Genomic DNA, 25,629 nt, shown 5'->3' on the forward strand with positions numbered 1-25,629 from the left:
TTTTAGTATTACACAAATCAAATATTATCAAATCGTTTAGGTTAGGTTACGACAAATGTACTACATTTTTTGTTTTTTCTTTATACGTACGTAAAGGCTACTGGCGCCTGTGTGCAAAAAAAGGATTTTGGCGCTCCTTTAGGCAAATTTTTTGGCACCTTGGTTTTGGCGCCCCTAAAGATGGCAATTCGGCGCCCCTAGAGGACGGCGCCCGTGTGCATTACACCATCAGTTTAAATAGAAGTCTTTGCATTACACACATTGCACATAATTGGTAGCGGGGCCCGGTGGGCCCTGAGCCATATAATGATTTAATCATGAAAAACAGCGTTATAACAGTCCTCTTTGAGATTTTTTTCTATCGAACAGAATTTTTCAAATTGTGTAGGTACCTAATTTTCTGCCTTGGTTTTCTTATTACATTGTTTTTTTTAAGTCTGTACACTTTAATATTTTATCTTCTATGCTTTTACTTATTTTATACATTCAAAGTACCTACTGCATTGCGTTACATTATTTTGTTATTGATTTACATTTCTAATATTTTTAATTTACATTTCAATATACCTTTGCGTATACCTGATATACCTTTGCGTATGGGAAATTTTCTCAATTTTAAAACGGTACCTTTTTATACTTAATTAATGACATTTCCTTTACAAAAAACATTATTTAAAAAACCCATTTTACGTAGAATTGCGACTTGCGACAACCACAGCGCCCTAAGGGGCGCCAAAGTCCTTTTTTGCACACAGGCGCCAGTATCCCTTACGGGGGCCCTGAGTGTCAGATACATTATCATGGTATGTCATATTATGTAGCTGCATGGGTACCTACTACCTATGGGTATTATACTTCACTATCAGAAGTTGTAAGTAGTTTTTTTTTTTTTTTTTTTTTTTTTTTTTTTTATATGAAATAAGGGGGCAAACGAGCAAACGGGTCACCTGATGGAAAGCAACTTCCGTCGCCCATGGACACTCGCAGCACCAGAAGAGCTGCAGGTGCGTTGCCGGCCTTTTAAGAGGAAATAAGGTAATAGGGGAGGGTAGGGATGGGAAGGGAAGGGAATATGGGAGGGTAGGGAAGGAAATAGGGTAGGGGATTGGGCCTCCGGTAAACTCACTCACTCGGCGAAACACAGCGCAAGCGCTGTTTCACGCCGGTTTTCTGTGAGAACGTGGTATTTCTCCGGTCGAGCCGGCCCGTTCGTGCCGAAGCATGGCTCTCCCACGTTATAAAAGGTTATAGAGGTTATTTCGAGTAGGTTATAAAGGTTATTTCGAGCTTAGTTTAGTCATTATCGATTCAGACGAACCCCATGATAGGCCTATAAAAGGACTGCCGAGTGCCGACTTACCCCGATACGGCGCTTGGGATTTTCCTAATTCCTAATCAGCTATTAAAAACAAACAAATTCGCTAACGTATTAGCGAATTCGCGTAAACCACGGCAAAACATCGCGTCACAGCCTCGTCGGCGCGCTTTATAAAAGTGTTTGTACCGCGGCGCGCTGCAGTTTCGTTCATGCTCGAGTGACGATCGTACCTATTCAAGATTATATTCTAACATGGCGTACTTCGAAGGCCCTTCCGCGAAGCAGGCTGAGGTCATCAGGCAGGAGCTGGGGGAGGGAAGCGACGACCTGGAGCGAGGGATTCGCGACCTCCGCAGCATGTGCGCGGCGAACCCCTACCTACCGCAACCAGAAGCACTAGGTATGTTCAATTGCCATTACCATGAATACCATGTACTTAAGACAAGGTACCCCCCCTAAGGTATACTATGTGTATCTTTTATTTTGACAGATTTAGATGGGTAAAGGCACACCTTTCACTATTCTGGGGTCCCACAATGTTTTGAACCCCATCCCAAAGTTTCAGGTTGCGAATGTGAATTCTAATTGAAATTGAATTCTAGTATAATATATGCAAAGATCTTTAATCTATCGGGTAGGTATATTAGGGTATTTCCTGAATGTAAATAAGTTGCTATTATACCACGTTAGCGTACTGCGAGTTGCACTGTTGCAAATTTGCGTGACACATAAAATATATCGGAGTAAACTGCTGACCCATCACTGTGCTCTACGTATTACATTGTTGTATGTACGGCCGAAGACCGATCGCGTTTATCACTTTGGAACTTTATCACCAAGCTGTTAAGAACGAAAAGTAGTTATAGAGATTTAATTGTCTTCGACTACTAAAATGTTATGTTGTTGCGTATCTTTTGTGTATTAAATATTGATATTTATAAAACGACAATATTTTTTGCATAGTTACTGCAAAAGGAATGATTTTATTTTAATTTTTTAAAGCTGACGTGATCGTCTGATCGACATTATATTCATATTCATCATAGTATAAAGCCGGCGCCAGACATGGGCTTCAAAGTTTGAGCAAACTTTGCACAAATAGGAAAATGCTAGCAATAACTTTGCACAAATAGGCAAATGTCAGTGCCACACTTGGCGAATTTGCGTATTTGATCACATGTCTGGCGCCCGCCTAAGATCATGAACGGTATATAAGCGGTCGTGTTTTTAGGGTTCCGTACCCAAAGGGTAATAAAATCGGCCAAGTGCGAATCGGACTCGCGCAGGAAGGGTTTCGTACCGTTGAGCAAAAATAGGCCAAAAATTGTGTGTTTTTGTAGTTCTCCTCAAATTCTTATGTTATTTTAATATAATTATAATTACATATTAAAGTACACATATAAAATAAAGGACTTTGTGAAAAATTAAAGTGCCCAACTGTTTCCATTATTGATATAGAGCAAAAAGGCCAAAAATCACGTTTGTTGTATGGGAGCCCCCTTAAATATTTAAGTATTTTATTTCGTTTTTAGTAGGTACTTATTTGTTGTTATAGCGGCAACAGAAATACACAATCTGTAAAATTTTCATAAGTCTAGCTATAGCGGTTGTCGAGACACAGCCTGGAAACAGACAGACAGACATCGAAGTCTCAGTAACAGGGTCTCGGTTTTACCCTTTGGGAACCCTAAAAAATAATTATGAGGTTACTGATCCCCATGGCCACGAAATTATATCGATTATTAAAAACGGAATTTATGGACCAAAGTTGCGGAAATATTGATTATACGTAATTGTCACATTAAGTGCTGAAACAATTTACCTTGATATGATACTTTTAAAAAATATTTAATAGTCAATTTTATCAACTCATGTTTAGGGATTGCAATCCGGAAAACCGGGTCCGGTAATTCGCCGGATCCGGCACCATTTTACGGGTACCGGATCCAGTCCCAATATACCGGATCCGGCGACCAGATCCGGTGTTAGAAATTGGTGGCAAACTGATATGGTTGTTGCATGAATAACTTACTTTAAATGCGTTACCCCTGGTGAAAAAGCTTCTGTCCCATTCCTCAATTGTATCCACTCTTAAGATACGTTTAACGAATGAAACAGGACACAGATCGTAGTCAGGCTTTCTTTCCAGTCCCAGCGCGGCCTCCTTGGCTAATTCGTCAACCCTGCGTGCGCCTTAATTCAAAACAGGGAAACCTCCCGCCTTTGCGATGCAGCTTTTCGTAGGGCCGCCCTTGTTTGCACTGCTAGGGGATAAGGGGAACTAAGGGTGACAGCCGATTTGGAATCGCTAAGGATACCGACCTTCACCATTCCACTGTTGCAGGCTATACTTACTGCTCTTTCTAGCGCTAGAAGTTCGGCTTGGTAGACGGTGCAATATGGTTACAAAGCAAGCTTAACGGCCTTCGGCCTCACCCTTCAATACAGAGAGTGCGGCTCCGACCAGACCCTCAATTTTGCTGCCATCCGTATAGATCCTATGGATGTTGCTGTTATCCACGTCAGCATACAAGTCCTCATCTACCATCCCGGACCTCAGCTCTGCCGGATGTGGGTCCTCAATCGCAGAAGCCATTCGTTCCACCTCCCTGTTCCTCAATGTCGGGTATGACACTGCCTTCTTGATCTCTTAAAGCCTCGATGCTTCGAGTATTCTGAGAGCAATAGGGAGTATCCCAGCCAACAGCAGAGTAGAGTTCAGGGAGACGGCCCGATTTGCTTTGCAGATCTCCAGGGCAAAACCCAGTTGAACGGAGTTGAGCCTTTTTTGGACCCTCATCTTTTTCACGGTGGGTGCCCACGCTGCCGATGCATACAAAATAGTTGGTTCTATGATTCGCCAACTAAGTAGCTCTATTAGAGGTCTTTTTTTTTATGAAATAAGGGGGCAAACGAGCAAACGGGTCACCTGATGGAAAGCAACTTCCGTCGCCCATGGACACTCGCAGAGAGCTGCAAGTGCGTTGCCGGCCTTTTAAGAGGGAATAGGGTAATAGGGGAGGGTAGGGATGAGAAGGGATCCGGTCCGGATTGAAAATGACGCCGGATTGCAATCCCTACTCATGTAGTGTTAATTAGTATATTTGTCAAAACATTTCTATTAACTTGAACAAGTTATAATAGACGCTGTTATTAGCGTTCGTGTACTCACCCACAAAAATTACGTATTGAGTTATGAATGCATCAGTTTTTATAATAGGTACCTAATCATTATTGAGGGAGGTTTCAACAAATGCACATAGTAGGTACTAGGTACTTATACTCTTATTTGGGAATCTATAGATAGTACCTGTACCTATCTCCTTTATGAAATTATAAAATCTTAAGTCACTTAGATTAGTTTTGATCAAGAAAACAGTAAATAATTACTAATTACCTACTAAGAAAGCGATAAAATCTTCGAATTCAATGACACTCTAACTCAGTTTGGTCAGTTGTAAAAAATCATGTAAGTACCTATGTAGATTTTTTTAACGTATCAACTCTTGTTTGAAAACTTAATATTGAAATAACTATTCAAACATCAAATTTCTATGAAAAAAATTATATTTTTATGTATTAGGTATACTGTATACATAATATATTAAAGTAACGGCAAATATACCTACATTATGTATTCGAAACACAAATATTGGCTTTTGAATCGATACAATAATATTATTATCAATAATATACTTATTTAATGTCTGTTTGTCAGCCGGTTTTGCCGGTTTGTTTGTCAGTCTGGTGCGTATGACGTATCACACTTTAGAGCCCCCGCAGACTGCTGACTTCTAGCCGGCCGATAGTTTGATCGAAAACTTTATCAGTTTATCAATATATATATTCTGTGGTATAACGAAGATGTATATATACTAGCTGTGCCGGCAAACGTTGTTTTGCTTTATAAAGTATTTCGCCCATATTATTTTATTGAAGTGACTAAATAAGTATCATGTCACCATAATATGGCAACGACCATCGCGGCTATCCCGTCGTACAAACAATGGTCGCCGTCAGTCTCGAGTATTAATAATTATAGGGGTTGGTGATAAAAATTTAGGGTTGTATGCATTTTTAATGCCACATTATAAAAAAATAAAAACAAAAAATTTCGTCCAAAATTAAAAAAATATATATTTAAGGATGAACAACCCTTATTACTTAGGGGTATGAAAAATAGATGGTGGCCGATTCTCTGACCTACTCAATATGCTCACAAAATTTCATGAGAATCGGTCAAGCCGTTTCGGAGGAGTACGGGAACGAACATTCTGACACGAGAATTTTATACTTAGGGTCGGATGTCTCACATTGAACCAGGCAGCTACATTTAACCACCATTTTATTTCCAAAATGCGACGTTGCCAATTTCTGCAAAAATGGCTGAAAGAGAGGTATTTACTATCTCTGTCTGCCCACTAGTTTGCGTGGCGCCAGCGCGCGAAGAGGTTGTGTGAGGAGCATTTTTACGAAAATGAACTCGAAAAGTAAGTATTTTTTACAAATTTCTTTCTTTTTTCATTTTTTTACAATCAATGATATTGGTCTCTTTATATTAATACTGTATACTGTAGTTATCCAGCTTGAAAATGCACCTTAATTCGTTACTGTGCGAGATTATTTTCTGGCTAAAATTTTGAGATTAGTTGCCAAAATGTGGTCTGTCCCACAATGAGCCACTTGTAGGTGGTACACATTGAACCATGGCTCAATGTGCACCACCCCACAGGTTAAATGTGTACTAATACCATAATTATTTATTTTGTTACAGTATGGCGCGAAATAAGGTGTTAGTAAGAAAAAGAGGTGGACATTCAGCTGCCAATAATTGCATAGATCAGGCGAAAGTATTAGAAAACTTATGACATTGCGTTCCCAACTTTACGACGTTACGTAGAAAAATACTTGCACGTCAACGTAGAGGACCTTGCTAGGAAGAGATTGCTACCGAATTATGACAATCATCTCATTTTTACCAGCGAACAAGAAGATAAACATCTTAGAACTATTAACAAATAAGAACATCTAAACAGTACATTTTAGAATGCACTTTAAAATTTTATGGACTGACCCCAAAAGACTGTCGTAAAGTAGCGTACCAAATGGCGATGGTAAATAACATAACTATCCCTTATAGTTGGCAGCGAGAAAAAATGGTCTAATAATTGAACCAAAGTTTAAGAAAAATGTTTTGTTATGCTTAAAGTAGGTCTAGGTTATAAGATTTAGAGCTTTTATTAATTATTTTGTGATAAAAATCATGTTGCTCAAGTACAAATGAACAGTGACGTTGTAAACTTTAGTTTTATGGTAAAATAATAAATATAATACTGTCGATATTTAGCTTTTTATTACATTACAAAGCAATTTAAATACAAATTAGTCTAAATGTAAATGATTTATAAGGCGGTTCAATGTGGAAAATACCCCGGTTAAATGTGTACCTCCCGAAGGACACATTTAACCAAATCTAATTTTTTATAATTTATTTTTTATTGCTAAAACCAAACAGAATTTTAAATAAAATTGTTGGCCTTATTGAAGTTAAATAAATTTTCAAACTATATTTAAAAAAATTTGGGGAATTGATTTAGAAACAAGCATTCTACGAGACTTTGAAATTTACCCGATTCAATGTGAGACAACCTACCCTATATAAGATGAAGGTGCGCACACTAAACAATAATTTGTATCGGTTGATAATAATGTACTGAAACTATCGGCCGACTAAAAGTCTGTGCAGTCTGCGGGGGCTCATAGACCACTGAACTGATTTTGATTAAATTTGAAATTCATATGGAATTATGGAAAATAATATAGGACAATAATTTTTAATCTCCGAAATTGTCCTATACCTACTCCCGCTGATCGCGAAAAGACGCGCAGGGTCCGTAGACAATTGATTCAAATTTCCTTTGAATTTGAGGATGTGCATTCGGTCGGTTAGGTAGGTATTCTGCAAATTAATTAAAATAATCTAAAAAAAAAACAATAATTTATATCCGAACTGGTTATTTTGATACGTCTGGACTCTGGCCGTCTTGTGTGATGTGTCTGGCGCGTAATTACATCATTCTATTCAATTTGCTAGAACTGACTGACTGAACGGTTACTACTTACTTACTACATACTACGACTTAAGGCGAAGATAAAGCCCAATTTGTTATTCCGTGACTCTTTTGTTTGACGTTTACCTAGTTCCAATATAATAACGAAGTGTTAAAAAATATGAGATATAAAGCACAATATTCAAAATACCTTAAACCATAAACATTTTAATAAAACGTAAATAATGTAATAAAACGTTACTTTGGCTGTAATTAATTTACAAACTTACCTCCGAAAAAAACTCTTTTTCATCGAAATATAAGTATTAACTAGGATAATTGTACATTTTATTTGAATAAATTGTTAATAAATCTATATTAAAAAATCTTTAACCGAACAATTTTGTTTCTTAATATTTATTTCCAAAGATATTTAAAAAAAATAGAGAAGATTCGCCCGAGAACCTATAGTTTTATGCTAAGCTAAAATGAATCTTATTGCGATGCTTATACGCTTGGTCTTTGGTTGTGTGCAAGGTTATCGTTTTTGATTGAGATTAATGACCGCCTTAAATGATTACTTCTAAATTAACATTTCATTTATTAAAACGTACGAAAAAAACAGAGGAAAAATTCCAAAGTAGGTAATTCTTCACTAGGCATTGATTTATCTACTTATATGTTTTACGCTACATAGGTACGCTAGTAATGTTATACTTATATTATATAAGTCAATGTTACTAGACCTATTTTTACATTTCACGCTCTAATATATCTAATAATAATTAAATTATTTATTTCTATACTTACATCAAATACACTACAAAAAAAAACGAAATATAATATAGAAACCGCTCATAACCGCTTTGATCGGTTTCTTCCAAGTTCCAGACAACCATTCTTAGGTACAGCAGTGAAAGATTAATTTGTATAAAATTAAATACTTACTTAGTTAATACTTAAAATAATTTAAAAAAATCTTAAAAGCCTATAGGAAGAAACCAGCATAACTATTTTTTCACAAAATGATTAGAGATATAACATAAACTACATACATTTCACACGACACATAGACTTTAATAATACATAATACATAATTATTATATATAATATGTTCTACTTTTGTCTACGGCTTTGCTAGAGTCACGAGTTAACACAAGTAGCTTCAAAAACTTTCTCAAACACAATGTATTGGATATCGTGTTAAAGAAACTGTATATAAGTTTAAATAATTCTAAGTGTAAATTGATATTTTAGTCCATAATAGGCATGATGACTATTTTTTTTTCTTATCGGTAATTGAAAGACACTTAATAGAAACATCGTTGAAAGAATGACTCTGATAGCTTAAAAATTCACCAAGATATGACAATTCAAATATCTCATAAAAATGACCTGCCCGAAACGCTCCATACAAAGTACTACGAAAGTATGACGTCAGTCTTTCGTAGTTTGTAGGCATCGGGAGACAACTTTGTTCGACAGGTATATTAAATATTGCGACTATGAAAGTGGTTTCATAACAAAAGTTGCTTTTAATTGGATAAGTTATCGAATTGTATACAAATATTAAGAAATTTAATTGAAAAAAAATTTGACTTGAATATCCAACATTGAAGGCGCATAACAAAAAAAAATACAAATGCTATCAAGCTGAAATTTTGGGAACACTTATTTTTTACCGTGATTTCTTTATTTTATTAACAAAATTCGCTAATCTTTGACCTTGTCATCATCCCTATTGTTGTCACGGTGTGTCGGGGGACCGCCAACAGTGTATTTTGCATTTTGTATCGCCATGTCACTGATTGTCTCGATTCGGTTCGCTGTGAACTGACCCTTAAACTATAATCTTATGTGAAATCAAACGACCGCTAATGTAGCCGACACACCTTGACAACAATTATGGACTAAAATATCACTTTACACTTAGAATTATTTAAACTTAAAGTCAGTAAAATATAAATTATTTCATTACTTTTTAAAGTTGTTTGGCGGGGTTTTTTTAAAATTTCTTAATTTAATTTTATTTCATGCTTTTTAAACTTGTGTTGGTTATAGTGCAGAATAATTCCTATCAATGAAACCTCCACTTTGGGTTCATTTGGAGCTTGGCTCCTATAGAATCCAGGTGATGCTGCAGCACCAGCATGCAAAAATTGATTGGTTATCTACGTCTTAATAGTTGTCGCAATTCAAATGAGCCCAAACACGAAACCGTTTCTCTAAGTTGGTGAGGAGTTGGGTATCCTATTGATTACCAGGTGATGCTGCAGCACCAGATCAACTTTCCATTAATGTGTAAATATTTATAAATATCACGAACTAGAATGCAATAAAGCCCACCAAACGACTGCAAGTTGCTAATCGGCCCTTGACGAACCAGATGAACCGCGATTTTTCAGCACGGAGCAGGCTGATGATGATGAACTATAGCTAAGAACACTCTCAATGAAGTCAGCTTTGAAACAAAAAAAAGTAGATCAAAATCGGTCCACCCGTTTGGATGCTACGATGCCACAGACAGACAGACAGACAGACAGACAGACAGACAGACAGACAGACAGACAGACAGACAGACCGACAGACAGACACGTCAAACTTATAACATCCCTCTTTTTTGTCGGGGGCTAAAAATCGGTTGTAAAGATAGATCTAGGTAACTATAATATCGTGTCGGTTAGTCCAAAACCCACGGCTCACCACTAGGTACTGGGGACTGGGCAGGGCCCCTGCTACCATATGTGAAATGTGTGCAATGCACACGGGCGCCATCCTCTAGGGGCGCCAAAACCAAGGACTCAAAAAATTCGTCTAAAGGGGCGCCAAAATCTTTTTTTGCACACAGGCGCCAGTAGCCCTTACGGGGGCCCTGGGTCAGGGTACTGGAATAGACTATACAGACCACCAGGTACTTCTCGTCCTTGGTAAAAGAGGCTTGATGATATAGGGTTTATAGATTAATTATAAATCTAGACTGGCTGGTAATGACTGATCATGCCATAAACTCATACGCAACTATGCGGAAAGATTTGCATAAACAAAGTTGCTAGCTCTCCACATTTCGCCTTTATTGCTATAGGAGTAAAGCCTACGTTGTATAATATATAGTATTATAGTATTGTATATCGTGTTTAACTGTACATGACCTGTAAAGAGCCCTACACAGCGTTGACCTCAGCAAGGTTTATAATATAATCAATCAACCAAGATTCTCCACAGTAAAACAACTACAAAAATATCCGTTTAAAGGCGATCTTCACAGATTTCGTTTAATATTAGCATTATTAAGAAATATATTAATCTATACATCTATACATCTATACATACATACATACATACATACATACATACATACATACATACATACATACATACATAAATAAAATTGGAGTGTCTGTTTGTAATATTGAAAGAACTGTTTTTAACTAAATGCATAATCTATACTAATATTATAAATGCGAAAGTATCTCTGTCTGTCTGTCTGTCTGTCTGTCTGTCTGTCTGTCTGTCTCGCTTTCACGCCAAAACTACTGAACCGATTGCAATGAAATTTTGTACACAGTTATTCTAGAGTCTGAGAAAGGACATAGGCTACATTTTGATGTGGGAAAATATCTTATTTCCATGAAAATATCGATGAAAATTTATTCGCATTGCGCAGGCCAGCGCTCATCCCGGGGGTCCTGGGTTCGAGTCCCGCAGGCGGAACAAGTTTTCAATGTTCCTGGGTCTTGGATGTGTATTAAAATAATATTTAAAAAATCTTAAATATATTTTATGTATAATATTATAAAAAATCCAGAAATATATCGATGCAATTTAGTTCTAATACGATTCAACAGATGGCGTTTTATTTTATTTTAGTTCTAATACGATTCAACAGATGGCGTTTTATTTTTTACTTAAATATATTTTATGTATCTATACTTCTATACTAATCCATACTAATATTATAAATGCGAAAGTATCTCTGTCTGTCTGTCTGTCTGTCTGTCTCACTTTCACGCCAAAAACTAATATTATAAATGCGAAAGTATCTCTGTCTGTCTGTCTGTCTCGCTTTCACGCCAAAACTACTGAACCGATTGCAATGAAATTTTGTACACAGTTATTCTAGAGTCTGAGAAAGGACATATTCTACATTTTGATGTGGGAAAATATCTTATTTCCATGAAAATATCGATGAAAATGAATTCGCATTGCGCGTGGCCAGCGCTCATCCCGGGGGTCCTGGGTTCGAGTCCCGCAGGCGGAACAAAAAGTTTTCAATGTTCCTGGGTCTTGGATGTGTATTAAAATAATATTTCAAAAATCTTAAATATATTTTATGTATAATATTATAAAAAATCCAGAAATATATCGACGCGATGCAATGAACATTTTAGTTCTAATACGATTCAACAGATGGCGCTTTTTTTTTACTTCGTTGGAACATAAAACTAATCATACTTATTAGTTATTATGTTTTTGTTTATAGTTTTTAATACGTTAGAATATTATGTTTAATAATATTATCACTTGCTATAATAATAATCAATCTATCTTATCTTATAGAACTCCTACTGCATTTCTAAGGAGTTCGAGTGTGTTGTGTTGGCCTATATTCCACCCAAAAAATATATCAATGCAATCAACATTTTAATTCTAATATATGAAAACAGATGGCGCTTTATTTTTTACTTCATTATTATAACAGAACTAATCATACGGTACCTACTTTATTATATATTATTGTTTTTATTCATAACTAGCTGTTGCCCGCGACTTCGTCCGTGTGGACTTTAGTTTATAGCGCGCGGTGTCAACAAAATTTGTGTCAAATTTAAAAACTTTTTAAAACCCTGGTAAGTGGTACCCCTCTTAGAGCCGCGCTACACCGGAATGGCAGCGCTGAAAGTGCTTGCCTCGCCGCTGCCATTCCGGTGTAGCGCGGCCCTTAATTAATCAAAATACCCAAAAACAGCTGTGCAGTGTGCACATAATCTGTACTAATATTATGAATGCGAAAGTATCTCTGTCTGTCTGTCAGTCTCGCTTTCACGCCAAACGCCAAAACTACCGAACCGATTGTAATGAAATTTTGTATACTGATAGTCTAAAGCCTGAGAAAGGACATAGGCTACTTTTTTACTGGAAAAAAGGGTTGTAAGGGTCGTAAATTTGTTCAAAAAATTCATAATAGATGGCGCCGTGCGTCTTCTACATCGCGCTGACGCTTGCTCAAAAGTCTTTCTATAAGAGGTGGTATCATCCTACATTTAAATCTCGATTTTTTTCGATTGTTATATCTATTCTACGGTATTAAATAACTCAGTACTTTATCTGTGCAGGCAGTGACGTAACCTTAAGACCAAATTTCACCAACGACTGTTAAAGTTAATGCTCGAATTAGTATCACGTTAGCTGTTTTGTTTTTCATATGAATGAAAGAGAAGACAGGATATTTTAACAAGCTGTTAACACTAACAGACGTTGGTGAAATTGGGGCTAAACCTATCAATGATAAATAGTTTATGGGTAAAGTTGTGTAATTGGGGGGCTAAATAAGCTTTAAAATTTGGCATAATATATAAAGTTTAACATACAAAAATGAAGTACTTATTGTTTGCACACTGCACAGCTGTATTGATTTAAGGGGTACCAGGGTTTTTTTATAAAAGCTTTTGACACCAATTTTGTTCACATCGCGCGCTATAAACTGAAGTCCACGCGGACGAAGTCGCGGGCAACAGCTAGTATGAATATATATAGGGTACAGACACCAAAACAACATTTTTTACAATTTTTGTCTGTATGTCTGTCTGCTCTGTCTGTTTGTTCCGGCTAATCTCTGAAATGGCTGGAGCGATTTTGACGGGACTTTTTAAGCACATAGCTGATGTAGTAAGGAATAACTTAGGCTACTTTTTAACCGACTTCCGAAAAGGAGGAGGTTATATTTTTACTTTATTCATATTTGTTAGCGGACTATCCATCTTTGTTATTATACTATGTTGATGCGGACGAAGTCGCGGGCAGCAGCTAGTCCATACTAAAATTATCATCTGTACGTCTACCTAGTTCTTGTTCATATTATCGTTCGTACACGCTTATTTATTAATGTATTATTTACTCGAAATGAGAGAACCTATCAAAATTCTAGACGGGATTCTGTGCGGATGGCTAGAGCCTTTTGTATTGTATCAGGCAGGAAATGAGTAGTAACATCGAGTAATTATAAATAAACGATATGTAATTATTACATAACACTGTATCAGACAAGTATGTAACGTTATAAGGTGCGACTAAGCAATTATGACATAGGTCCTACCTCACTCCTACCATAGGTCATAGGATTAGGATCTTCCCAGTATTTAAACTTTAAGACATAGATATTTGTGCCCAATTTCATCACAATTAGTACACTCGTTTTAAAGCCTCTATAAATGCAAACAAATGGATATTTTCTTTAAATTAATAGGTACTTACAGCCTACAACTACAAGTAGGTAGGTATAAGTATCTACTTGTTTTGAATGAGTCTGGAAAAACCGTAATTGCTTAACTAAGCTAAACTTACAACAACTCATTAAAGCTTAGACTAACGAAATTTAATTATTGTACTTATTTTATAGTTATATCGAGGGTTCGAATCCCGCCGACGGAACAAAAAGATTTTCAAAGTTCCTGGGTCATGGATGTGTATTAAATATGTGTATCATATAATAAAAATCTTAAATATATGTATAGTATAAAAAGTATTAAATATATATCCGTTGTCTGGTACCTGTAACACAAGTCCTTCAGGTACTTAGCATGGGGCCAGACTGACGTGGTGTGAAGCGTCCATAGATATTATTATATTATTATAGTTATGAATATGATAATAACTACATACTATAGAATATAACCTAGGTATAGTATCATGCATGCTACTATGTCTTTCCTATAGCAAGGTTGCTTCCCTTGCAAGTTCTACACACTATATAGTTCCTTTAAACCTTTTACTTTCTAGTCAAATCTATTAGGTACATTTTTATATAAGTACTTAATTTACGTACAATTTACCCGCACCCGAATGTAATATGCGAATTGCGAATATATAATGTGCGAATAATATAGTAAAATTATTATTTTTAAACAAAAAATTAAAACCGACTTCCAAGGTAAAAACAAAAGTAATATTCTTAAACATATTCTAATAAGAATCAAATAATTCTTATTCCTTATTATAGTGCCGTCTTCAGACTTCACCTAAGCCTCAACTATTTCTGTACTCAATCTTCGTACTTTTGAAGTCGCTACCAGCCCGGAAAAGTTCTGAGATCCTTGACATAGAACTTACGCTAAGGTAAGCTGGTACCGACTTCAAAAGAAGTCGGTTTAAATTTTTTCTTAAAAAATAATAATTTTACCCTTTTTAGTTACCTATGAAACCACAAGGCTATATTACTTATAGCTTGTTGTCTTAGAGTTGTTCATATTATTACTAGCGGTCGTCCGCGGCTCCGCCCGCGTGGATGTCGGTTACGGCTGCAAAAAGCCTACCCAAGTAAGACTCGGCCAGCAAAATGATTCCCAGGTCAATTCACAGACTCCGACACTGACATTGACGACGCGGACGCAGTCATTATCCGAAGGGATGCATAATATAGTGCACACTGCACAGATTGTCTTCCTCCCGCACGCGCACCCCCGCTTGGTGAAGCCCACAGCTATCGTTATTTTTTAATTGCGCCATAATTTCAAAACTAAACGTCCAATTTTAATCATTCAAAGACCAAATGTTATCTACATAAACTGTAATTAGTGATGAAATAATTTATTTTCATAAGGATTAATACCATAAGTAAAATAAACGCGTTTAAATGTAGTCCAAAAAGAAATTCAAGATTTTTGAATAAAAAAATGGTTATTGTGCTTGGTACCACTAATATTCCGTGATTGTGCTTAGATTAGTACTCGACATAGATAAATATAGTGTGTCGCGGACTTTTTTGTAGATATTAATAAGATCTACAATTACTTAGACAATTTATGGTTCTATCTTTTATAGTTTCGGCAGCGTACGCAAAATAAGTAACTTTTCTGGTTGATTTTACACCTGGCGTCCGAAAAACCCAAATATCTCACGAAAACCAATTTTTTCCAAAATAAAATTTTGCCTATGTTCAGCAGAAATAATGTAGAATTCATTGGCTTTTGCTTGGAGTAGTTTAAATAAAGCCAAAATCCTCGAACTTGTATCTATAAGGATTTAAAAGTTCTGTTGAGTACCTTCGGAACCAGGGTACATTCTGGTGCAAAATCTTACTTTTTGGTAGTATATGCCTGAAACACTTCAGAAAAAACTGAAATCACTATATGTTTCCATATAAATTTTGAGGAGTTCCCTCGATTACTCATGGATCCCATCATCAGGTCATCACTTTTATGAACATGGTACCAAATTCGAGTCAAACAACACAAAAAGAATTTTGTAAATCGGACCACAAACGGCTGAGTAATCGTTGAACATACATAAAAAAAAATACATACAGCCGAACGTATTACCTCCTCCTTTTTGGAAGTCGGTTAACTAGCTGACCCGGCAAATGTTGTTTTGCTATAACATAAGTATAAATAATTTTCAATAATGTGAACAACCCTTATTAGTTATTACTTAGGGGTATGAAAAATAGATGTTGGCCGATTCTCAGACCTACTCAATATGCTCACAAAATTTCATGAGAATCGGTCAAGCCGTTTCGGAGGAGTACGGGAACGAACATTGTGACACGAAAATTTTATATAAGTATATATAAAGATGACTAAATTTTGCCCAAAGTAATAAAATATGCCTTTGCACCATAATGTAGGTATGCACAATATATTGTTTGCGGTTTAAGTAGTTATGTTAAGACTAGAAGACCGAAGAATGCCTAGCTATTACATTGTAACAAGTCAATAGTACAAGGTGTAACAAAAATAAGTGATAATACTTTAGGGTGTGTACGTGTTCCTTATAGAATAGCATCGCTGAAAGACCAAATTTTTTTTTCACTTTTGTATGGGGAAACTCGTGACGTTCGGGCGCTTGCCCATACAAAAGAGAAAAAAAAATTGGTCTATCAGCGCTGCTACTTTCACAGTGAACTCTCTATAAGGAACACATACACACCCTAAAGTATTATCACTTATTTTTGTTACACCCTGTATATAGACCGTAGTCCGTACATACTACATGTTGCAAACTACTATATACCTAGTCGTAGTAGCTTACTCAACTATGCTTCAAATTTCAATGTGTACATAATATTATGTCTTTACTTCGCTTCTCAGTAAAGTATTTATAAGTACTTACCTACTATTTGCTCTTGAAAGTCCGCCTCGTAACAAAGTATTGTCATAAATGGTACTATTATGATCCAACCCATAGCAAATAGAATTTTCGACTAATTTTCACACACCAAAAACAGATTTTTTTAAAATATTATATTTAGCACGTCTTATTCTAAGCGTGCTAAAAATTATTATTACTTACTACGGTTTGACTTCATATGGGAATGTTTGCTGCTATATACTTTTTTGGGTTTCAATTATAAACTTTTTGTTCTTCTTGTTATTATTTGCAGATTTTAAGGTAGCAGTTTGTATAAGTAGGTACGTAACTTTTTCCCTAAGTAGGTACCTATAGATTGTTTTAAATAAGCATGCATAACGCATATTATAATATTTAATTATCCAGATTCTATACATAATATTATAAAACTGTATCTACTATAGAAATGAAAATTCTGTACATTAATGATAATAAAAAAAATAAGCGGGGGGTGTCACTACATCGCTATAGAAGCCAAAAATGTGGTTAGTTTTTGTCTGTCTGTCTGTCTGTATGTCTGTATGTTTGTTTCAGCATCACACGAAAACTACTGATGCTATTTGAATTCGGTTTTCGTAGATATATTTGAATTCTTCCAACTTAACATCTGGTGTATAAATTTTTTCCCCCCCCCCACCCCTCTAAGGGGTTGCCCGCGAAGCCGCGGGCAAAATCTAGTATGCTTATTAACACAAAATAACTCACAAAATAAATAAATAATTAAGTAGAATTTAGACCTATCTAATCAATAATATACCAACTAGATATGTTACTAAAATATTTTGTACTGTAAACTGTTAGATAATTAATATATAAAGCACGATTTATTCAGAACCTTACGTAGTATATAATTACATTCTCTTTGTTCAGAATTTTCTTTTAGAGATTGGTCGACACTAGGCGTCCTTATAAATATAATACTCACTACTAATTTATATTTAAACATTTAAGGCACGATTTATTCAGAACCTTTCGTAGTATATAATTACATTCTCTTTGTTCAGAACTTTCATTTAGGGATTTAAAAGTACATAGTACATTTTTTTTAATCGAGAAGGGTACAAACTTTCTTCCGTGCAGTTCCGTGCCCTTAATAATTCGATCGAACGATAAATTTCAATTCAATTAACGTGGTTTATTTAAATCGAACGCAAAAAGTCATATTAAGATAATCCATCTGCATTTTAATCCAACAGAAAATATTACCTAAATGTAAATGAAATTGAACAGCGATAACAATTAAAATTTTATTTATGAATAATTTAACATTTTTCTACAAAATACAACGTAAAAACTTAATTATACTTAAGCCTTTAAGTAAGTGCTAACATATTATTATGCAACATACTTACAATAATAATATATAAACATTGTTATATCCTGAACGATACACAAGGCAGACCGGTTTATTATTATTAACTTTTTCTGTACAAACAACATAATATTATTTAATAGATTACAAATTACGATATAGAAGTAAAGTCAGAGTCGGATTAACCTACTTACTAGCACGTGTAGCTCGTTGGGGATTAAGGCTCTATGTATTATGTCGATTGCAGTTGTATATTCCAATTCTGTTGTGACTTGGGGTGCCTGCAACTATCTCACTGTCAAATTATTTTTTCAAACGTTGTAAAGAAGTTTAAACATTGGATTCTGTTAGAAAGACATCAGGAATGTCCTAGGCTGGCTCTACCTCTGAAATATGGGTCCCGCGCTACAACGTAAACTCATGTCACAAATATTGTAATACTGTGCTTATATAAGCACCCATGTAGCATATATGTGATACATGGATCCCCCGCTTTCTGAATCCGACTCTGAGTAAAATAACATAATGGGACGTTTTAATTCAGGCGTGTAACTGGTAACGCAATCGTGTGTCAATGTACAAACTGGTCCACTGCTTATGTATTCAGAAGACATTGGTTTTCGTAAAAGTTTTGCAATGAAGATGTTACTGTATACATAGAGTATCGACTAGTAATCTCTAAAACATGAAGGACAAACAGCAATTGCTGTTACATTAGAATTTAGAACTTTTGTTTGCAAGCCTGATATAGAGTAGTATAGAATAAATTGTTATCATATAAATCGCAGTTAGTTTTAGTGGGTAACTTCTTGGCCAGTCCCAACTCCCACACATCCCCGGAGTACTTCAGGCACATCCCCAACCCGGGCACGCATAAAGCGTTTCCACATTTTAAAAAATCCTGTTAGAATAGAAATATTTCTTACATACATTGCCCATTGGTATGATGCATTGTAGACTGTAGTACGTTAGTAACTTAAACATGCATTATTTCAAAAGTAAGGTGAATCTACCAGCTGTCGTATAAACTTAGCTGTAGGTATATGTAGTTAACACAATATTTATGGGACAATTCACAATGGAACAAAACGGGATACGAGCAAATCAACTCTTGTCAAGAAATGCTATTGTGCTCTGAAGTCTGAACCTTTACGGCCATAATATTATATTAAGGAAATTATTTTAAGAAAGAGTAAATTTATTCAACCTACTAGATTGAAAAAGGCTTGGCAAGGGGGACTCAAATCTTTCCTTCCTTTGAGCCTCTTCACCTCTTTGCCAGCTGACCATGGCATAACAGAAAAGGCTTTCAAACTACCGCTGAATAGACAAAGTGGAAAGAATAAAGAAGACAGTTAGCCCCCAAAATCTGTCACCGTTTCTATTCTCTCGGATCTTTTCTGTAACCAATAACCATAGACGATTCTATAGAGAAGCGATAAAGAAAACTTCAGCAGACATATAAATAACTTAAGAGCCCCTTATGCAGTGTGTAACAAAAATAAATGATAATACTTTAGGGTGTGTACGTGTTCCTTATAGAGAGTTCACTGTGAAAGTAGCAGCTCTGAAAGATGAAACAAATTTTTAACTTTTGTATGGGCAAGGGTCCGAGCGTCACGAGTTTCCCCATACAAAAGTGAAAACAATTTTTGGTCTTTCGCGCTGCTACTTTCACAGTGAACTCTCTACAAGGAACACGTACACACCCTAAAGTATTATAATTTATTTTTGTTACACCCTGTATAAGGGGCTCTTAAGTTATTTATATGTCTGCTGAAGTCATGATGTTCTCGTGATGTTTCTCCACAGACCGCAAGTTCCTGGAGCGGTTCCTGCACGGTTGCCGGTTCGACTTCGAGCGCGCACGCAACAAGTTGGAGCTGTACTGCTACTCACGCACGCGGTACCCCGAACTCTTCGGTATACGATCTCTTATCACACCACCGCACGTCGACGTCTCCAAGTTCCTGTAAGTTCTCCGAGTGGTACTAACTTGCAGCGGATTTGTATTTTAGGGTTCCGTACCCAAAGGGTAAAACGGGGCCCTATTACTGAGACTTCGACGTCTGTCCGTCTGTCTCCAGGCTGTAACTCAAGAACGGTAATAGGTAGAGAGTTGAAAAAAATTAAATATTTAAGGGGGGCTCCCATACAACAAACGTGATTTTTCAATCATTTTTTGCTCGGTATCAATGATGACAATAGGTAGGCACTTGGAATGTACACGAAATACTCAGATGTATTTATGCTTTAATAAATAATACTTAATAAAATTTAAATAAAATAAATAATAAAGAGCGGCTTCCATACAAAAACACAATTTTTTACTGTTTTTGCTCTATAATGATTAATGGTACGGAACCCCCCGTGTGCAAGTCCAACTCGCATTTAGACACTTTATTTCCGCCGCCCCATATTTTACGAAATCTGCCACCCTCCTAGGACGCTGCTGGAAGGGCGTAAGCCGCGGTCTAGACGGCCTATTTACAATCCTAACTGGTGGTAGGCCTCATGAAGGCGTTCTTAGAATGTTAGTTCCTTACCTATTTAGGAAAAATAATTTTCTTAAATTTCATTTCACTTACAGTTTCCGCGCGACAAACTTATCCGTTGCGGACATCAACTAGTATATCTAATAAGTAACATTATTTTTGATTTAAAAATTTGAAAATAAATGTTTGTTTGTTTTTTGTAAAGGCGATTTGTTTGAAATGCTGATTGCAGTAATAATAATAATAAAGAACTGCTGCGGCTACTGCGACTGACGTATGTACAAGCAGCTCTAATAACGTTCGCGTTAGTTAATTAAAACGTGTCAATTGAAATAAACAACTGCCTTACATAATATTGCTATTACAAATAATAACGATCATCAGTTAATCGGAAAATACTTCCTCGAAAATTAGGTGAAGGTTTTCTTAAGTTTTCTCAGTTTTCCGCTGAGACATTATTGATCTCTACATTTATTTTAATTCTCTACTTTCAACTGAGTAAAGACTGATTCTTGATGCTCAAACAGATATATCATTGAACATAAGTATAAGTACCTACTTGGAAACTTTCGTCTTAACAATATTTATTATTATTATTATTGACGAATATTTTTCATTCACAGAGAGATTGTGCCCCTACCCAAGCTGTCGGACGAGGGCTACAGGGTGACGATATTCAGGGTGAAGCCCAACTACCCCGACAACGTGGACGTCAGCGCCGTCATCAGAGTCATTTTGTACATGGCCGACGTGCGCATGTGTGAGGACACCCTTATCGCTGGGGATGTCTTCATTTGGGAGGTAGGCACCTACATTCATTTCCTTACCAACATTGTAGAGTTAAAGCGATTTCGCACTTTGTCCGATCCGAATTTATTCCAAACTCGTCAAAATCGGTCAGGATTAGACGTAGAACTTTCTATAATAGCTTAGGTTTAGGCACGAAATTCGAATTCGGTTTCGGAAAAAAAACCAAGGGAATTATCCTTGAGGGAGCTTATAGTGCTTATAATGCGTATAATTGATCCATTTTATAAGAAGGGCAATATTGAGATTTGAGAGTGACGCAGCAAAGGTCGTGGGCAAATCCATATTGTTTGTCCGTTAGCCAACGGTGTTTTTTGCCGCAGCTGGGGTTGCACAAAAAATATTCACACATCAATTGCTATACACAATCGCCAAAACATGCGTAAACGACTGAAAATTTAATTGCCGTATTATATATCATGATCGTAATTAGAAGTGGTTAAAAACTTCCGTACATGCGTATCATAATATTATTATCGTTTTTATTGTGGTGCCTCGGGGAACGACCAGTATGTAAACAAGTTTTTTTGGCAGCTCTACTTATGATACAAGCGGCTCTAGATCTTTCTAATTCATTAAAAATTTTCCACCATAACAAAGCCTTTACGAGTAGTGCACAGTGCGCACCTTTAATAATAATTATTGAAGAAATAAGTTTTTTTTTTAGGATTTTTCTTGGAAACTTGAGGGTTTCGTACTATTTCTGTTCTTGTTTTTAACTTCTCATATAGCGTGACTAGCGATGACTTCGTCATCGTCCTTTAGGCACTGACAATGGATTTCAGCTGATTGTATCATACGAAACGCTAGGGAAAAACTATCGGTCTTCGTAGCCCCGCGCAATAGGACAAGGTTACATAATTAAATAACTTAGAAAACAATGTGTAGAGAAAGGAAATACAGACATTAGGAACTTTTGCAGACACGCGAGTCTTACGTGAAGGATATGTTACATTTCAATACGTGCAATACGAATCTATAGACGAGATCATAACCTCACCCAATATAACCGGAAAGATAAAACCGCCACAAACTTAGAGCACAGATTACCAAATCAAATAAACAGCTAGCGGTTGAGGCACTGACCTGCGATGACCACAGGCCGACCTTGGGGTCCTTAACGCAACAAATACCTTGGCGGTTCTGGCATTGCCACCGCACCCAGAAAGAAAATTTAGGGGTTCTTGAATAATATGCTAGTATGTCGAAATAATGGACATAAGGGGTGCGTCCCCTGTGAGTTGTTACACCCCTAGATTGCAAATGATTCTTTCGCAGATAATTCCAATAATTCCAGGTATCACACCTCCATGTGGGTTTCGCAGCACGCATGGCGGCGGCCATGACGGTGATCCGGCGGGGCATCCACCTGGCGCACTCCGCGTACCCGCAGCGCCTGCGCCGCATACACGTCATCGGCGCGCCCGGCGTCTTCGCCGCGTCCCTCAACCTCATGAAGAGCTGGGTCAACGAGAAGATCAGACAAAGGGTAGGTCAGCACATGACACAAGATATACAGACGGTTGCCTCTGACTCTATGGAATGAGCAGCAGCAATAGCAGAGAGCAGCTTAAATTTTCCCGGGGGAATAAACAAATGCCATTGCTGAATCTAGGCCGTAATTCGCGATGGACAGCATTTTACTAAAATACGATCTACGTTTATTCTTCCTCAATCATACTTGTGAGTAGGTCGTAGGAGAATAGCCGATACGTTAAAGCAAAAACAACAGCAATTAACAAGGGTTTTCTATTCCAGTACCTGGTTCACACAAAGACAGAAGATCTCCTGGACTACTACCCGGCGAGGATTCTCCCGGCCGAATGGGGTGGTGATGAGCAAAGCATCGACACTCTCGCCAAACAGTGGAGGTCGTTCGCCGAAACGCGACGAGACAACGTCAGCAAACTGACCGATATGTGCCAGGACATTCCGGAAACGAAATGCAACACCGACATCTACGGAGTCGTCGGATCCTTTAGAAAGTTAGACATCGATTAAGTGTTCAGGAATCAGGAGTAAATAGAATAAATATATAATACTATGGCCAGTTAGAGAAGAATGCTTTGATGACATAGAGCCATAAGACTTAATGATAGGAATAAGAAATTAATTATGTGCTGTAAGTCGATTCTGCTCAATAATATTGCAGTAATACAGTTTCGATATTATGTTTTCGATGCAACCTTATTACTTATAATAAAACTACGAACTATATTTTAACAGCATAGGTACAACTTTCTCTTACCACTTTTAAAATGTTAAACAAACATTAAACGCGTTTAAATTGATCATCAAAAATCCGTTTTATGACGTTCGAGACTAGTACCTATTTTGCTATTTGATAGAATTCGGACTAGAAGTAAGTACGCGGACTTAAGTGCCTGATAGACGTACGAACGTAACGTACGTGGGTTTTAAGTTCGTGAACTTACTCGGCTCGCGTCGGTGACACACGAGAATCGCTCACACTGGATTACCATGCCCCCAAGCTCACGGCTCGCGGCTCTTTGCTGACACACAGACGATTAAGGTCATCGAACCATAAGTCCGCGTACTTACTCGCACGTCTGTCACCTTCTTGGCTAGACGATCTTACTCGCCTGTGTGCCAGCAGAGAGCCGCGAGCCGTGAGCCTGGGGACATAGTAATTCAGTGTGAGCGATTCTCGTGTGTCACCGACGTCGAACCGAGTAAGTTCGCGAACTTAAAACCCACGTGCTTTAAGGCCCGTATAAATAGTCAGTACTCAAGATGCATCTCGGTCTCAAGACTCGGTTCAGGATCTGTGATTGGTTGGCTGTCAAAATTTGGACCAATCACAGAGCCAAACCGCGTCTTGAGACCGGGTCGCATGACGCATCTTAAGTACTGACTATTTATACGGGCCTAAGTTCGTACGTCTATCAGGCCTTGCTGTATTTTAAATGTTAGATTAAAACAGAATCGTCTCGTCGTACACGCTTGGGCGTAATAGACAGTGACTGCTATGGATGATGATTGATGAGGCTATCACACGTGGTCATTCTGAACTTTGCTGCATTTGAGGTCGTGTCACGTGTGTTTCAGACCAGAGTCTAATAGCTAATATTAGTTGCTGTTGTTGAAGCTGAGTCCCTATTTTATCAATGCCTCGTAAATTAATCGTTGATTAAACAATAAACATCAAAAGTACCCTACTGCCAAATTGTTTCTGTTCGCCCGGGCACCACAGCCGGCACTGCCTTTTCTATGAGCTCGAACTTGGCAGACACTAAATAATTATTATTATTTATTACCTATAATCTAACGGGCGTTGTCGAAATTGCCACTTACCGACGTACTCACTGCCGCACTCAGAGTGGAACATTAATTACTTTAATGTAATTAATTCAAAATTTTTACATAAGCCCCATACATATCTGTCAAACTCTTCATTAAATTGAAGGTTAATCGTAATTAAATGTCTCTGAGTACGGCGGTCAGAGACATTAATTAATTATGATTAACCTTCAATTATTTAATGTTGAGTTTGACAGATAATGGGGCTTATGTCAAAATTAACATGTTAAGGGCAGGTTATTCCGCCGCGCAAGTTTCTATGGACACCGTGCGACTTGGCGTCAGGCGTGGTGCGCGCAAGCCGTATTTCTCGTTGATATTCAATCGAAAAATGTTAAACATGTTACATCCAATCAATACCCTGTAAAATTTTGATTGTAATCAAACAGCTGTCAAAATTATTTTTTGATTAAGTCCCTATAAAACTCAAAATATTTTTTGAAATCGACGACGTTGTTTCTGATTTTTTTTATCGAGTAAAATTATCTGTACTTATTGTGTTTCTAACCAAAAAAAGTCACTAGCTAGTTAAAAGATGTATATATTACATATATTACATGTATATATTTTTCAGTTTTTTTAAATGACGCTTCCTATAAAAATTACTTATTATTTTAATAAGTCATTTTTATAGGTTCACGTTTAGCTATTTATAGCTAAACGTGAATTTGGGATAACCTGCCCTGAAGTTAGAGTGCCACCCGTACCTTATTATAAAGTATTGTACGTTATTTCAGGCAATTGTACTTTGTACTTTACAAAAATAATAAAGTACGCAAAAATACTTTACTTATTTCAAACTAGATGACCCGATGAACCTCTTATCACCTATCTCCCAACATAAACTCTCCAGCTTCCACGAATGTTTCAAGACCAAAATAAGCCAGCGGTTCAGCCGTTCTCGAGTTCTAAAGAAACCAACAAAGTACAGAATTCATTTTTAGGATTCCGTACCCAAAGGGTAAAAACGGGACCCTATTACTG

At 36.8% G+C, this 25,629-nt stretch overlaps 1 protein-coding gene across 1 annotated transcript; it reads left to right on the plus strand.

Moving 5' to 3' along the window:
• Positions 1-1,358: 1,358 nt before the first annotated feature.
• LOC121727648 (alpha-tocopherol transfer protein-like) lies at positions 1,359-23,795 on the plus strand. The gene is made up of 5 exons (XM_042115595.1): positions 1,359-1,718; positions 19,835-19,994; positions 21,141-21,318; positions 22,622-22,813; positions 23,083-23,795. The coding sequence occupies exons 1-5, from the start codon at positions 1,571-1,573 to the stop codon at positions 23,323-23,325; spliced, it is 921 nt and encodes a 306-aa protein (XP_041971529.1). The 5' UTR covers positions 1,359-1,570; the 3' UTR covers positions 23,326-23,795.
• Positions 23,796-25,629: the final 1,834 nt, after the last annotated feature.

This window comes from Aricia agestis, chromosome 6, assembly GCF_905147365.1.
Source record: "Aricia agestis chromosome 6, ilAriAges1.1, whole genome shotgun sequence".
Taxonomy (NCBI): Eukaryota; Metazoa; Arthropoda; class Insecta; order Lepidoptera; family Lycaenidae; genus Aricia; species Aricia agestis.